The following is a 16,347-nucleotide window of genomic DNA, read 5'->3' as shown; positions in this document are numbered from 1 at the left end:
GGACACACATTACACGTAAACCCGCGAACCGAACGTATCGACCTACGGACATCGTGTCCTGAACGAGACACGATCGCGAAATCGTTCGACGTTCAATTAACAGAATACGCACGTGAATTTGAACGTTCCAATTTTGAATATTATTAGTGTAGCGGTGAAAGTAACTAGCTCTTTTATATACTGTGGTATTTAATGAGGTTTTAAACCAAAGTTTTTTTTTTATCTGTGATAAATAAACAATATTAAGAAGATGGATGCTTGTACATGCAGCTGTAGTGAAAATCTCTCAAAAAAAGATTCTACCATATATAGTAAGTTTTCAAATATGCTTGTTTTTCTGTCTAGTTATTTTTTTTTTGTTACCTGTAAATTTTATGAAAAAAAGTTCATACTCTTAAGATGAAACTATCTTGTCTAAGTGAATGATTCATAGAGAAACCGTGAACACAATATTCAGTCACCTGAAACTGTATTACATCATTGTGAACTCATAAATTCACGGAAATAATTGTACAATTTATGTTGTAATAGTACGCATACGTTGATTTTTCCTCAAAACTGTAAACGTACCTATTACAAAAGAAGTCATCAAACTTTTGAAAGCGATGATCTAATTTTAATTGAATCATAGTGATAAAAATTTAAATCTGACTAAATATTTTTTTTGCATTAACAGGTGAATGAACTTCAGTCCATTTAATGTGAAGTGGTTCACAGAGCCCATAGAAAATATGTAAATGTCGACACCCATTTTGAGACACCATCTTGAGACTTGAGGTCGAAGCCTCATTGTATTTTGTATGGCTTGTAATCAATTTAATATTAGTGATAAAATTTCAAACTGAAAAATCAAACATGTAAAAAAAGTTTTTAGACTTTAATATAAATCACGCAAAGAAAATTTTCCTCGGTTCATCTGTATCGTATTAATATACTCAATATTAAAACTGAATAAACGTTCGAACTATTCGAACCGCAACCATGAACGATAGAAACACGGAAAATATATTGCAATCGTCTTAAAACCGCAGCGATCAATAGGGTCACGGTTAAATTACACTTAAAGCCAACCCCGCGAGGGACCGCATAGATTATCCCAACTTTAAATTACCTTATTCACTTTCGCGGCCACAGCTTACGATAGTTTCATTCATAAACATCCGAAACGAAAAACGTTTGAAGGCTTAGTATGAGATTGCATTAGGCTGTGGCGTAAAGGGGGCTAAGGGTAAGCGCGCATTTGCTTTGAGAAATGCCCACTTGATTTATATTGTGGCTCGCACAATAGCATTTTGCGTATTGGTAAAGTGTGACGAGCGCAGTTCAACTCGCGGAAGCTGAACATTTCGAGTTTACGGTAAACTAAAATTACTTGACGAAACTACATAAGTCATAATTCATTTTGTAACCGTCGAATAAGCACACGGAACAAGCAACTCCAATGCAATTTTACGATAAAAAGTGTTAAAAACGAGATAAAAACGCTAATTTTGTGTTCACTTTCAACGCTGACGTTAAATTTTTGCTAATGAAGTGTTGGGGTATTATACAATATCTAATGCATGACGAATCCTTTTGCGGAACTATCACGAATACTTTCTACGGTGTGAGTAATAGACTAAATTCGTATGACGCAGCTTTTATAAGTCTTCAGGGTTACACTGTAGGACAGGTTTTCTTGTGGGCGCTTAGGAATGTTTTATTTAAAACTAAAATATGGTTATTGTTTAGTTTTCGCGAGCTGTGGACATATTATCATTTAAAACTGTTTTTAAACCAGAAAAAAAAAACGCGGAATTAAATCGTAAAAGTATTTTAAATTATGTAATCACGGACCCGCGAATATTCAAATAGTCGGGTGTGTTTTTATAAATTTAGCGTTATTTATTTATGCCTACGTTCATTATCTATTTGCATATATAATAATACCAAAGCGAAATACCATTCACCCATCGTGAGATCTCCAAAACCATTCATCCGATAGGCTTTAAGTTGGGCTTTGATGCCAATTTTGCAATTTAAAAGATTTTGCCTAATTTCCATTGAAACATATTATCTCACTACGTACATAATACCGAAAGTAGCAGCATTTACCCAAATAAAAAAATTATATTGTAGCTGTTACTACAGAACTGGTTGTTGATGAATCAGAGAGCGACACAAGCATCTATCCCGGGAAATGTAAAGTGTTTCATTATTTCTGAATATTAAACTTAGCGTATGTTTAGGGACCAGCCAGACATGTTCATTGTTTTCAAAAGAATACATAATATATTCTAATTTCGTTAATGTAAACAAACAAAACTTTCGCACGCTTCTGCAATAGTTTCAAGTAAACCATTAACAATTATGTATTATTTTATCTAACAAGATTTACTCAAAAATTTATCAGCCGTTACTTGTTACAACAGGACCAAAAATTGAAATCAAACAAAGCACTATACGTCAATTTATATTTTGACATAAACATGTATCCAATTTTTTTGTCCGGCGTTGCACGAAAGTAATGGCTCGCGTTTCCTATAACGAAAAATTCGGAAATTCGTGACTCACACGATGATACACCGCCGGAAAAGCCTCCACTGACATCTAATTTCAGGCGATTTTCATATGATACAAATAGACAATGTTAATTAATGAAAGCCATTATGTCGCTAGACTGCTGGGAAACTCCTGTGTAAGGCGAGCAAAAACGTTAATTGCTTTGACGACTTGATAATACTCTGATGTAACTGCACTTGGCATTGTATTAACCGATGTTTATATACACATTAGTAATGACGTGATGAAAAATTTAGAAGCTCCCTGTCAATTTTAATTATCTCAATAGCATTCTCCAGTGAGTCCACGAGACAGTTTAAAGCATTCTAAACATCGGATATAACATAATGACAGTAATAAATGCGAGATTAAGTCGTAAAATGAGTTTTAATCATAAGTTATCCGCCTAATTACAAACGTTCGCCAAACATTATTAACTAAGACAAAACCTTTATTGAGAAAATTAAATGTAGATTCGTAACAGTCTAATTATCTTGATTACATTCGTATATGAATCAGCTATGATATTAAAACATAATAGTGAATAAAAAGAGACATTTAATTGGTAGTAGGGTGTATTGTGAGCTCGGGTAGGACTACACTTCTGTTTATTTCTATGCGAATCAATCAATCATTCTGATTTGAAGCATAGAACAATTGATTTAGAATACAAATTGATATTCGACTTCCTATATCAGGGTGGGAATCAACTGTCACGCCCTGACGTCAATGGGATTCTTTTAACCACGTAACCCTCGGTGGCTCCACAGCTTCCCCTACATGTCTGGTGATATAAAAATATTAATAATAACAGCTTATGTCGACCGCAACTTTGTTCACTTAGAAACAACCCGGGAAGTATATTATTAATCACAAACATAATAATAGCATGTTGACACTATCACTAAGCGAGTACAATATTCTGTCTTGTTAGTCGTTGAACAAAAACGTGTCAAAGTAAACATGACGCTCGGTTCGACCACAGACCACATGCTACATGAATCCCATACGAAATCAACTAAAAGTTTACAGTGCGCTAAATATCGTATTAGAATTTTATTATCCTGTGACGTGGGAGCATATCGGATCCTTTAGATTCTGAATACAAATTTAGTTTTGCATTCGAAATGCGGCCGATCTGTACATTAATGTTTGAACAGGTCTTTTTTTTGGCCGCATTGTTAACTTTGTTTCACATTTCACGAGCCTCCTTTCCCATACTCGTACTTTTAAGTCAACTTTAAAAGTTTGCTGTTATATTTAGTCCTTTAATATTTTTTTATGTTATTAAAAAATAAAGTTCGTGAACAAACGAAATGTCACGGTGTCAAAAAGAAAATGAAAGTTGTTTATAATTTAAGCAAACGATAAATCTAGGGGACATTTGCATAAGCCAATATTTTTGCTTGTTCATTTTTCTGTTTAATTAAAACTGATACAGAGACACGTCATCGCACGTGGGTCGTTATTTCGTAAAAAAAAAATATACATATATCTGAGATTCGGGGCAAACTAACGCACAGCTTTTACTTGATATCCTTCAGCGAGAGAAAGGGAATAGATAAATCGTATCCTTTATCTCAAAACAATGCTTTATTACCGCCCACTATCGACTAATATTTTTGATATCGACGATTGATTAATCACGTCACGTTTACACGACACAGAATGTGTCCCGACAAAAAAAGTTGTCAATGGAAATCTAGTGAGTAGATCATTAAATTCCGCGAGGAGTGAGTAGTGATCTGACAAGACACGTGGTCACAAGTATAAGCGTAATCAGTGCGCGGGCGCGACTCACGCCCGATAAAACTCACTTTAGGATAGACTCGACATCGATGATTCAGCGCTCAAGTCTAAACGAATCACTTGCACAAGTCAGAGAAACGGACGTCCGTGGAGAAGACTGACTTAATTAATTTACGAATATTTTTACGTCATATTAAGTATGTCTTTTTTATAAAATAAATTCAGATATAAATTGCTATTGCTGATAATAAATTTTATTCCTGATAATATAAATTTTAAAATAATGTATTGTTTTTATCGTAACGTCGAATTTATATACACTTTTGTGACCAAAACACACCTAAATAGTTATTAAGTTACAAATGTATCCGTTAGTTTAGATCTACTGGTGGTAGGACCTCTTGTTTTTTTTTTTTTTTTTTTTTTTATTGCCTTTGGGGCATACGGCCCACCTGATGGTGAGTGGTTACCGTCGCCCATGGACTTCAGCAATGCCAGGGGCAGAGCCAAGCCGCTGCCTACCGCTTAATACTCTTGTGAGTCCGCACGGGTAGGTACCACCACCCTGCCTATTTCTGCCGTGAAGCAGTAATGCGTTTCGGTTTGAAGGGTGGGGCAGCCGTTGAAACTATACTTGAGACCTTAGAACTTACATTTCAAGGTGGATGGCGAATTTACGTTGTAGATGTCTATGGGCTCCAGTAACCACTTAACACCAGGTAGGCTGTGAGCTCGTCCACCCGCTTAAGCAATATGAAATTTTGGTAGTACGTCATACAAGAAAACACGACATGAAAATATTGAGTGTCGAGGAAGTCTCCATAAGGGTCGTAGTTCGTTTTCCGGCGGCGCGGGTAAGGGTTTTCGCGTAATGTTTGACCGGCTATTTCATGTACGGTGGGCACCGAAATGTGCCCATTCAACGAGCGGAGGCTGCTCGCGCGCCGGTCTCGCACATTCGTTCCCCTCGCCACGACGGTGACACACGTACAACTAACACGACTTATTAAATCGAGAGTGCAAATCGACATCACTAGTGCTTCCAATATTTGATTTCGAATTGTGTAAAAGAACAGTGAAAAACGAACGGTTCGCGTGTGCTTTCGGTCAGTGTTCCCTCTGCTTCGTTATATTGAACGTTAAAAATTCGCCGGTCGGGATATTTTTGTTCGAATGAACATGGACTTGCACGAAGGCGCTACATCAATGCGTTGTTCATGGATGTCTTTTTAACTGGTGTGTGTTTTGTTTTTAACATAGTGATGAAAGCGTCCAGGTAAATTCATGAAATAATCGTTCCCATCGAAGATCCCATTCATGGATCTTGTGTAAACAGTATTGGTTTTTAGCGCGGGTACCTGAGTTTCTCCTTCGGAAATTTATTAAAAAAAAAAAATTCTGTCATATAGTGATATTCAATCTTACCCACGTTTTTTTAAGAATATCAGAAGCACGAGAGCTATGTCAAGAAAATTGACGTTGCAAAAATGTCACTAATGACAGTCGCTTTTACGAAAAGTCGACAATTAAACAGTTCGAGTAAGCCATGTTATAAAAAGAACATTACATAAAAATCTAACAAGAAGGAAGAATGCTTTACATAAATTATTCGCATTATTGAACGAAATGAATGATAGTGTCAACATCACTGCAGGTCTTACTGTAGTCAATTAAATTCGACAAAAAAAACATGCAACTAGTCGAAGAGGGAAAATAAAACTCTGTTAAAAAAATCTGTAATAATCTATCTAAATTCAATATGATAAATTTTTTGTGTTTTTTTTTTAAATATTTGTTTCTATTAACGGTCTATCTGTCAACATATAATAAATCTAACCACGATTCACTGGAATTTTTGCGGCACTCTAAGAGGACATATTAAATTACTACAGATCCAGCGATTTCAAATTCGGAACACAAACGAATCGATGTGTGTTAAGAAATCGATATTAGATCCTTTTTGGTATTGCACCGGGTTACGTTCGTGTCAAAATGAAAAACATTTTGCCGTCGGCTCTCGATCAATAGGAATTTTCTCTGTAACTCCTCTTTGTCACGCGATATGGTTTGGTTAGCCGAAGAAAGGACAGCTTTACTTATTTGGTCAACTTAATTTATTGTTACGTGGATTGTTGATATCATATTTGATTGGCAACCAATGACTGAATCATCGAGTGACTGTATTTCTATTTTATTTTTTTATAAAATATATTAACGTAGGACATATAACTTTGATTGCATAAAACGCATTTACAATAAAAATTTATCCGTATATTCATTACATTTATAAAAAATTTCGCACTATATTTTAATAATATTTTTGCAAATTAAAATCAACTAATGAAAAAATTAAATAATCAAAATTTCTAAAATTAAACGTTTTTATTCGATAACGAACAATTAATCGATTATATCGATTATGTAAGTGTTTGGGGAAACCCCGATGATAGAAAAATCACAAACGCGAGCCGCATTTCGCGGTAACAATTATTTATGAGCATTGTTTGCTTTCAGCAAAACGCGACCTGTATAATGTCCATTGACGCAACTCATCACGTATAATGGAAACAGACTAAATCATTTTTAAGGAAAACCTTCCCAAAACAGTGAAGTGTGCACTTCCTTTTGCTTCCGCGATTTCAGCGTTGGCAACGTTTCACTAATTTCGAAGTTTTTTGAAAATTTCTGCGCGTTGTATCCGAAGTTATAACATAAACATGAAGAGTTGTATTAAAAGATTACCGATGGCCGTAAATACTAGAAATTTCAAGCACAAAACATCACACCGCAGTTTCTATTGAATATAAATAAAGCATAACACTTCAAACCTTGATGACCCGTGTGAACTTCTAACTCTACCGGCACTTCAGTTTTTCTTCTTACAAATTTTTTTGATAACGAAGCGGAGCAATCTCTTTTGAGGACACGAAGTAGCTTTGATTAAGCTACAGTAAGCAAGTGAAGTGAACGTCTGAACGAAAATATCTACCCTATAATGACGTAATACAGAAGCGCGAATATAAAATATTAAAAAAAAAAAAACATTGAAATAGGTCGAGACTGATTTTTTATTTTTTATTGTATAATAAAAATAAAAGTAAAAAAACATTATATTTCAATGAAATATAATGTTTTTTATCCGAATCAACATATAATTATTAATTACACAATAGTTATGAAATCGTTACCATACGTCACTTGTAATGGTAGGGCGTGTTCTAAGTGCGCGCGGGTAGTTACCGTCGACTGCCCTATTAAAAGACAGCCATTATTCTAAAATTATTTATAAATCGACTTTTCAAGGTGGGCCCAGTACAAATGCATATCATAACCTATTATCGTCAATATATTCTATATCATCAATAAAAACATCACTTAGCGCTTAAGCTAGTAGTCGTAGAATATTATCTAAAACTCGCAAACCTCGTAAGAAATTAACATAGAAATCGTATCTTAATAACCAAGTAAATATATCGAAGATTGATTCTGCTACCATCCGCTCTCGGAGTGCAAATCGTTCTTATACACAAACACATGAATAAATAACAATAAAAGTGCAATGGCGAAACTTTCCACATTTTAGCACTTGAACCGGACAAAAGGAGCTTTAACAGTTGACGGAGCTTCTCTGCTTTTAAAAGTTCGAAAACGACTCGCACAACACTATTGCAGGGCCGGGTCGGGACATAAAATATGTTTTATGGCGTCGGCGCAAAACATCAGAAACCTTCAATAACTGTCAAAGGTTAAATCGTACGGGAGACATAATATGAGTTTTTTGCGCAATGACAATAACTAAGGGCGTGACGCTTTCGTATTTTGTACCGCGACTCGGGAACTATTAGCGTCCTATTACAAAATCTTATCAATCTAATGCCCGTATTATATGACATGAATATTTTATAGCATATTCTAAAATTATCATAATAAATTTATATTGAAGAAATTGAAATCCATCAAATTCGATGATTGCGTAAAGTTATGTCACATTTATTACACAATATTTTAGAATACGTAGCCCAGCTCCGTACAGACGGGTACGGTTGAAATTAACTTTAAAAATATCACGTACTTGTGTTGTGCATCCTAGGACTGAGTAATGGCTGAGAAAGTGGCCCGAGATGTAGTTTCACGATAACCAAGGCCTTATTATTTTTTATGCCTCTTCGGAAACTACAAAGACACGGGCCAGTTGCTTCTGTGCCAGACTCGATGCGACCCATTTACTATGACCAGTTAACCAGCATCAGACTTTATTTTGCAATCGAAAACAAGATTTGCATTTTATTGCCAGAGCTTCAAGGAATAGTTTGGGAAAATCGTTTAAACGATCTGTACTTTACCTCTTATCTCTCGGTTAGTTAAGTGATCATATACTTTCTTCCATAAAGATAACGTAATCGTTGATGATAATACGACACGATAATAACGATAATACGAAATTGCAATCAGTCGGGTATGAAATGTGACTGTGATCACATGTATTAATAAAACAACCATTTCTTCTTTCAGGTTTTCCTAAAAAGCTTTTGGTAGCTACAGCCTTAGTGGTGATGATAGCAATGTGTCTAACGCCGGCCGAGGCACGCACAGTGGAGCACAAGATCCGCCACGAGAGGCGGCACGAAGGCCTAGCACAGCCCACCAAAGAGATCTCCAGGCCCAGAACGGCCGAGCCTCGGCTGGACAAAAGACGGCCACACAGAAAAATGACACTGACCAAAGACTCGCCTGCGTTTGTTAGACAGAGAAGTGCATTAGCCGACCGCTTCAAAAACGCAATGACTAAAATTAAGAAGAAATTAAAGAACACAAGGACTTACTTCAACGAGGAACGGAGGGTGCTGAACGAGACCAGGGACTACAGGGAAGGGATGCCGTCCTGGTTGCCGGCGATCAACTTTGTCGACATACATTTTCACAACTACCGGAATCCACGCAGGACTAGTGCTTCGATATCAGAACGAAAAGTGAGTAAGCTTTTATTTCTCAATAAAAAATATTTATTATGTCGGCTATCGTGGTATAGACACGTGATGCGTAGAGAGGAGATGTATTGAAATGGTAGTGCAAGGTAGAGGGGAAAGAGGTCGACCAAAGAAGACATGGAGTGGTGTGAATGACGATATGAGAGAGAGAGAGAGAGAGTGTTGAGATGACGGCTGATAGAAAAGAATGGAATAGAAAAATTCGCTGTGCCGACCCCACTTAGTGGGATAAGGTGGAGACAAAAAAGAGAAAAACTGTTTATTATCTCACAAGAAATTTGTTTCGTTTCCAAATTCATATGCGATATAGCTTTGACATGAATTAGTTTAGGCGCATCAATTTTCCGCAAAATTCTAATAACAGCCATTCCCGTTCGTAGATAAATAAGATAGTCCGTTCGAATTTCACGGCTAACAAGTCACGGCAGGTCTAAACCAGCCAAACTGATCTAAATAGTTTTAGTATTATCAAGCAAACAAAAAACGTGGCGTAATAAGTTCATCTCATGATCACGCAAGTCGTTTGAGCTTTTGATGTGAATTTCAAAACAACTGACAGTGTAATTACTGCGGTTGATCACTCCACGTCTCGAGGGTGTGGTAGACCCATCCCATGTTTCTTTTGTCCGTTCACTACTTTTACAATATTATTTATTCATTTTCGCTTTACTGGCTCATATTAGTTGCGGTATATTAGCGAGATCCTGAGACTTCAACAGCGCGGCTTAAATGAGTTTCGCTAAGGCCAAATTATATGTCGCCGGCATATCATCAAGCCGATACCTCTTTTATTTACTTCACATTGCATTTAAGAGCTATTTAGATGGCTATTTCATTAATTTGAACACCGCACAGGTCTGAAAATGGATGCGGTTTCAATATGAGCTCCATTACGCCCCTATAACCGCGATCGCTTCATTTATCTGAAGGTTAACGAGGAATGAATTATGAAACAGTAAATAAAATGTACAAACGAAAACAAGGGCAGAATAACTGGGCTCTGTTAACTTTGTTTTCATTACACTTCGATTGTTTAGTTTAGAAAATCATCACAGCGCCGAGCCGAGATAAAATTATCGCGCTTCTTCTCTTTTGTTAATTTAGAAAAGTTAACCGCCCACCTTTATTGACCGACACAAGATGAACTCTTATCAACAATCCTTTCGCATTTTAGTATAAAGAATCGCTTTAAGGTAACGAGCTCATACATGGCTGGTGCTGTTTAAATCAGAGGATTATGGTTAGTCTTTATGGGAACAGAGCAGCTCCAATGAGCCGGTAAAACGCTTCGAGGAAATTTGCATAGATTGACACCACGCGATTTCGCCTCACACGCGATATTGAAACGTACCATTTAATGTTATAGATTAATACTCGCAAGCCTCATAACGATTATGTTAATAATCGTATTCGTTCTCCGCGCGCTGAGCTAGTTCACCGAGTAAAATATTGAAAACACACAGCCGATATTTAAAGTTCGGCGTGTAAGCTCTTTTTATTGTTTACCGAACACACATCTGGTCATCGTGACTTTCTATTATGTATTCATATTGGTCGCCCACTAATTAGTACACAAAAGTTAATGCGCCACGAGACAATGAGAGTGTGAGTATTCGAAACGTCAATATCCCTACACACTAGGGTGACACTTCGTGAGCGCGGGCCACAGAAAACACGATCTCTAAACATGAGCAACGCGGACAGCGCAGCCTTCGAAGCTCTGAATATTGAATACATCTAGCGTATGGCTCATCAGTTCGTCAATGTACGGCCACTTAACGAATTCAAATATTTAAACATTGGGCAAAGGAAAGCGTTAGAATTCAAGTGATCTCGGCTTCGGTCCGGCTTTAGTTGACACACGAACGATTTAAAAATTAAATACTGTTCAAATGAGATGTTAAAATAAAGGGCTTGACGAAAGCTTATTGTGGATAAACTTCTTAAAGTTTTTTTATTACGAGAATAATTATATATACAGTTACACATTTAAGTTTAAATTGGTTAATTTCACAGATACTATTAGCCAATAGGTGTTAGTCAATGGATTGGATTTAATAAATGTATTATGCAGTGCACATTTCAGTGAGTTTCGAATAAAGGGCATAAATTCCACAAGTCCGACGGCGGCACGCTTTCACGGCGACACGCGTATGTCGCTTCGACCGTTTGTTTGTTCAGTATTTACGATTTGACAAAACAACACGAAATGTTTAAAAACACAGTATTTGCTGAAGTGAGACGAATGTGGATTTATGATTCCGCGGCTGTGCGTTTGTCTGCGACACGTCCGTCGGTTAGACTCGCCTCTTTAGCTCGAAACTACGACTTATTGTCCGGTCTTCGGACTTGAATACACGACCACATTCGCCAGCTAGCCAGCGCTTTATCAACGCGACTATACCACGACAATGAACGGGAAACTATACGTGCCAAGCTGTTTTAAGTACCGTGAAAACTTAGCGATTATTTTGTTTATCGTAAACACGCCTATGAAAGTTGAATTATTTTTTTTCCTTGTAAATACTATTTTAGTTTAACTAAACCTAGGATATAGAAATTTTATTAAACTCCCGATATCGGAGTGTAGTTTGTAATCAAAATTTTCCCGTAAACACAATTAAACGGTATCAAGTTCAATAACAAACAGCTGGCGGGGTGAATCACTTACATTCATTAATGGGAAGGAAGTGACCGATGACACAGTTCGACGGAGATCGATTCCAGTTCGAGGATAATTCCGGGAACGGTTCGCGGACGAGACGTATTCATTCATTAACCACTTTAATAATCGCTCATTAACTGCCCGTTATATTGGTTACTCACAGTCATTGTTAGACACGTCATAAAGTGAGCAGAAATCCACGTATTAATTGGAGCGAATTAAATTTAATTTGCATTTATTTGTTTTATGAAGCTCGCATAGTCATAGGAAACGTCGACGCTTAGTACAGAAATAATTATTTATCAGACAATAATACGAGTTATCGCTCGAGTTGCGAGGTGAACAAGTCGTCTTGATTCTGCCTACCTTTATACCTACGAGATAAAACTTTGTGTATTTTAAACAAATTTATTGAACTATATAAATAGTTTTCATAGGAAATCGTCCTATTTTTACACATTAAGTGTACGAAACATCAGTACTATTAAATTAAAAAAAAAAAACATTGGCCCCAAAACATGAAATGATCAATCTATGTCAAATAAAATAAAAATAAAAATTAATATTACACGAAGACAGCTGCGGAATTCAAAAACGAAAAAGCGAATGTTCATTGTCTGATGATTTATTGAATGCAAAAATCTTTCACAATTTAAACAACGGACAAAAAGATAAACAAATTTTCCTTTTAGTTTTAGATAGCTTCATTTTGTTTAGTTTTTTTTCTTTTTAAAAGATATTTATTGCGATTGAAGATTCTTTTACAGGTAAATCCTGCGTTTATTTTTTGTGTTTCACAACTTCAAATGTTTCGATTAATTTTCATTTTCGTGGTGGCAAATCATCATGTTTACGCCTTAGTCTCAATCTCCGCGACGAATGCTTTTATTCAATAGCTTTGATGAACGGAATGTAAATTTCGAAGTGCTAGTGTGAACAATATAATTGCGTCGATCACAAACGCGTAACCTCGACACGAATCCGGTCCCAATAAACTGCACATACTATATTTATAATAAAATGACGCATAGCTTTAATCTCCTACATTAACTTAACAATCACAAAAGTGTTCTCGAAATAATTGTTCGGCGAATCACACAAAAAAAAAGGCTTTCTGCCATTAAAACTATTCATCGAATCTTCAAATTGGAAACGAAACTTCTTAACTTTAAAATCTTCTTCTGCAATCTTAAATGTTCCTACGAACCAAACATTTGTAGCATGCGTTGTATTTTTCGAACAATCTATTTCATTAATAATTATTTTTTATCAATGCATGCAGTACCTGTAATTGTGTTAGCATTTAGTGTGAAATCAATGTATGTGATACCTGTAATGCTCTGTGCTAATGTATAACATGTTGGTACCCAATAAATAAAATAAAAATAAATAAAATAATGGTAGACTCGCAATTTTTCATTTATTATACGTAGATATCTAACGGACGTTTTCATTGTTTCAGTTTACATATCTGATGCCGAAGCTGTACAAGTCTCTAGTGGAGTTCCAAAGCATCTTCAAACACCTGAGCCAGGTCGAGGTTAATTTCGTGGACGACCCGTTCTACGTCTACAACAAAACACGTCAGGATCTCTTAACGAAGACCCTCAACAGGCTCGAGAGCACAATATTGGAGATCAGAGAGAACATGATGAGGACCCGCGTGCCGGTACCGAATGTGGGCCCAAACAAGAACATCGACATGCTGAGCTTAAAAGTCGACGCGCCGCAGTGTCTCAAACAGGATTACATAGCGTTTAGGGCATACGGTAACTTGCTTAACAACTGGTATCTAGAATTCAGATGTCCGTTTGGCAAAAAGGTGATAAACGACAAAATGCAATGCACCGCCTACGAGGCCAAACTAAAGGAGAAGAAAGAATCGAGGATGTCGAAAGCGAAGAAAACGCCCGCCAGTTGATCGGATCATAGGATATTATTTATTGAATGATATTTGTCCCTTTTGTACTTATTTATTATTGTTACTGTTATACGTATGCTCTCTACGCGCGAGTGATTGTTTCAAGTGCTTGACGAAACAACGTTTTGTTGATTAAGTATTGGGTACTTTCTCTGTGATATTTAGTATTCTGTAGATAGTGATTGATTAATTTATTGTTTTTTTTTTTTATAGTTTTAAGCCTTCCTGTTCAGTTCCTTTGTACTTAACTATTCTTTTGACTATATTGTCTACATAGTAGCTTTTTGTTAATCTTAATTTATTCGTGACTTTGACTTTCGTTATTAATTTATGGATATATTATTTTTATTATTTTTTTGAATTCTTTCTACTCTTGACAGTGTTTGAAACTGATTTATTTTCTATGCGGATCGATTAACTTTCGTATTAATCGCTTTCAACTTTTTAGTTTTTAATCTCATAGTATTATTAGTTGGCACTGTTGGTGCCACAATTTTAGCCAAGAAAGACTTTTAGTACTTACGTGTTAATCTTATTTATGTATGTAATTGTTAATTTATAAGCGTGTTTATAATGTGCCGATAGATTTAAATGAATGAACTGATACCGTAATGTGAATATTAAATATATACGTATATATGTATATGTTTAATTTTTTTTAATTAAAAAGTATTCATAATTTTTGTAATGAAAATTTTTGATACAACCGAACTGTATTTAATCAAAATGAAAGAATAAAATTGATTCAATAATGATGGTATTTTGCGTATTTTTCTTTCCCTATTATAAAACTCCCAGATTTAATCTTCTAAGTGGGTACAATAAAATTAGCCTGAATGTGAATGTATCATTTTCAAAAAGTTACATAAAATATTGTTTGTTGCGAACATCTTTGAAATTCACATTATTCACGTTGATGATTGGTAGAGCGATCCTGTATGCTGACGAACACTATATAATTGGTTAAAATTCATTTTTTCTGTACAAACTCAACTTCTCAGAAATGAACATTCAATAAAAACCTACCTTTATCCAATTTATTGAAATCAATGCGTTTCAGTCACTAAGCGCGATCAATACTCTTAAAACAATGTTCAACCTTCGAATCATCTGAAATAACAGTAAAGGTTGAAACAACAATGTATTGAAAAATAACAGTAGGCAGGTCCGCCGAAAATTGTGTTACTTCTCCACTTTTCTACAATGTCATGTAAACAAACGCCGTATGGAACTTATCGGTTTTGTTTACACAATTGTCTATTTTTACAGTCATCCATCAAACGAAATCGAATTATGATCACTTTAGTTTCACGGTCTCGCAAGAGCTTAGAATTGGATTATAAAAACAGTTGGTTTAAGCTTCAAATCTGTGATTGGAGCGCCATCTGTGTAGTAAACCGAAACATTCAAATCGAAATCAGCTTTGCTATTGGACAATAGATGTCGCTTCATGTACAATTTCATTTTCGGGATGATAAAATCTTTTGGTTTTAGTTAAGTACCTTTTACATAGATGGCGCTGTATTTTTCTTTAAACGGAACTTACTTTCTAACGATAGAGTACGTTACCGTCACTACGTTAATACAAGACATTAGTTTAAAAAGGTTTTTCGTCGCCCTTTTCGCTACACAACATGATAGCGTTTCCAAACTGGCCTAAATAGCTATTTAAAAAAAAAAAGATGTGATGTCGTGGGACACCAGGTAGGAACGAAGTTCCTTCGGCTAATGTAAAATCGACACAATTTGCAAAAAAAAATCGTGCTTAATTTTATGTAGGTTTTCTTGATTTTTCTCTTAAATTTTGCTGATTAGTTTTTATTTAAGTACAGGAAAGTATTTAGGAAAATCAGTATTTTAGGAAATAAGAAATTACGTAAAATAAAATAAAATCATAATTCAAATTATCAATTAAAATAACAAAATATGTCTGTTTATTTTTGTTTGACAACATAAAATTACATAGAAATAGAAATAATTACAAAATAGAGAGAGAAGGGATGAGAGAACGAAAAGAAAGAAGGAGAAAGACTCGCTTGTGTATACGACTGTCGCGCCTGCGCACGTCTCATTTAACGGTTTTATTCCACGGACTTTTTCTTACGGTTTTACTATCACATTTTTTTCAGTTCGGTCGCGCAGCTAAATCCATATATCCCCCAAGCCTGCCGTAAGGAACTTCGTTCCAAAAACTACAGCAACCAAAAGAATAGCAATTTATATTTGCTTCTTTTTATTTTTTAAGCGCAAGCCACATTCAGAGTCGGCGGTTGCTACTTGGCCCAGAGCCGTTGAGGACATCCATGAGCGACTGTAACAACTTTACCATTATGTGGACCGTATACTCCTTCATCTGCAAAGACAATAAAAAAAATGGTTGAGTTCCCAAAAACAACGGAGCTAATTTTTTTCCTGCCTATTAACTGATAGCCTAAGGGTTAAATCCCAGCTACGCGCGAACAGCATTTTGAACTGAGTAGATA

General features: G+C 35.7%; 1 protein-coding gene across 3 annotated transcripts; it reads left to right on the top strand.

Annotated features, from left to right (window-relative positions):
• Positions 1-14,624, top strand: LOC101738909 (uncharacterized). Of its 3 annotated transcripts, none has more exons than XM_012695866.4 (3): positions 1-311; positions 8,803-9,260; positions 13,406-14,624. In XM_012695866.4, the coding sequence occupies exons 1-3, from the start codon at positions 251-253 to the stop codon at positions 13,862-13,864; spliced, it is 978 nt and encodes a 325-aa protein (XP_012551320.1). In that variant the 5' UTR covers positions 1-250; the 3' UTR covers positions 13,865-14,624. The 3 variants fall into 3 exon arrangements, with proteins under 3 accessions (XP_012551320.1, XP_004932693.1, XP_012551321.1); XM_004932636.5 differs by lacking the exon at positions 1-311 and adding an exon at positions 5,187-5,526; XM_012695867.4 differs by lacking the exon at positions 1-311 and adding an exon at positions 5,193-5,566.
• The last annotated feature ends 1,723 nt before the right edge of the window (positions 14,625-16,347 follow it).

This window comes from Bombyx mori, chromosome 23 (assembly GCF_030269925.1).
Source record: "Bombyx mori chromosome 23, ASM3026992v2".
NCBI lineage: Eukaryota > Metazoa > Arthropoda > Insecta > Lepidoptera > Bombycidae > Bombyx > Bombyx mori.
This window is presented reverse-complemented; position numbering and strand designations above follow the sequence as displayed.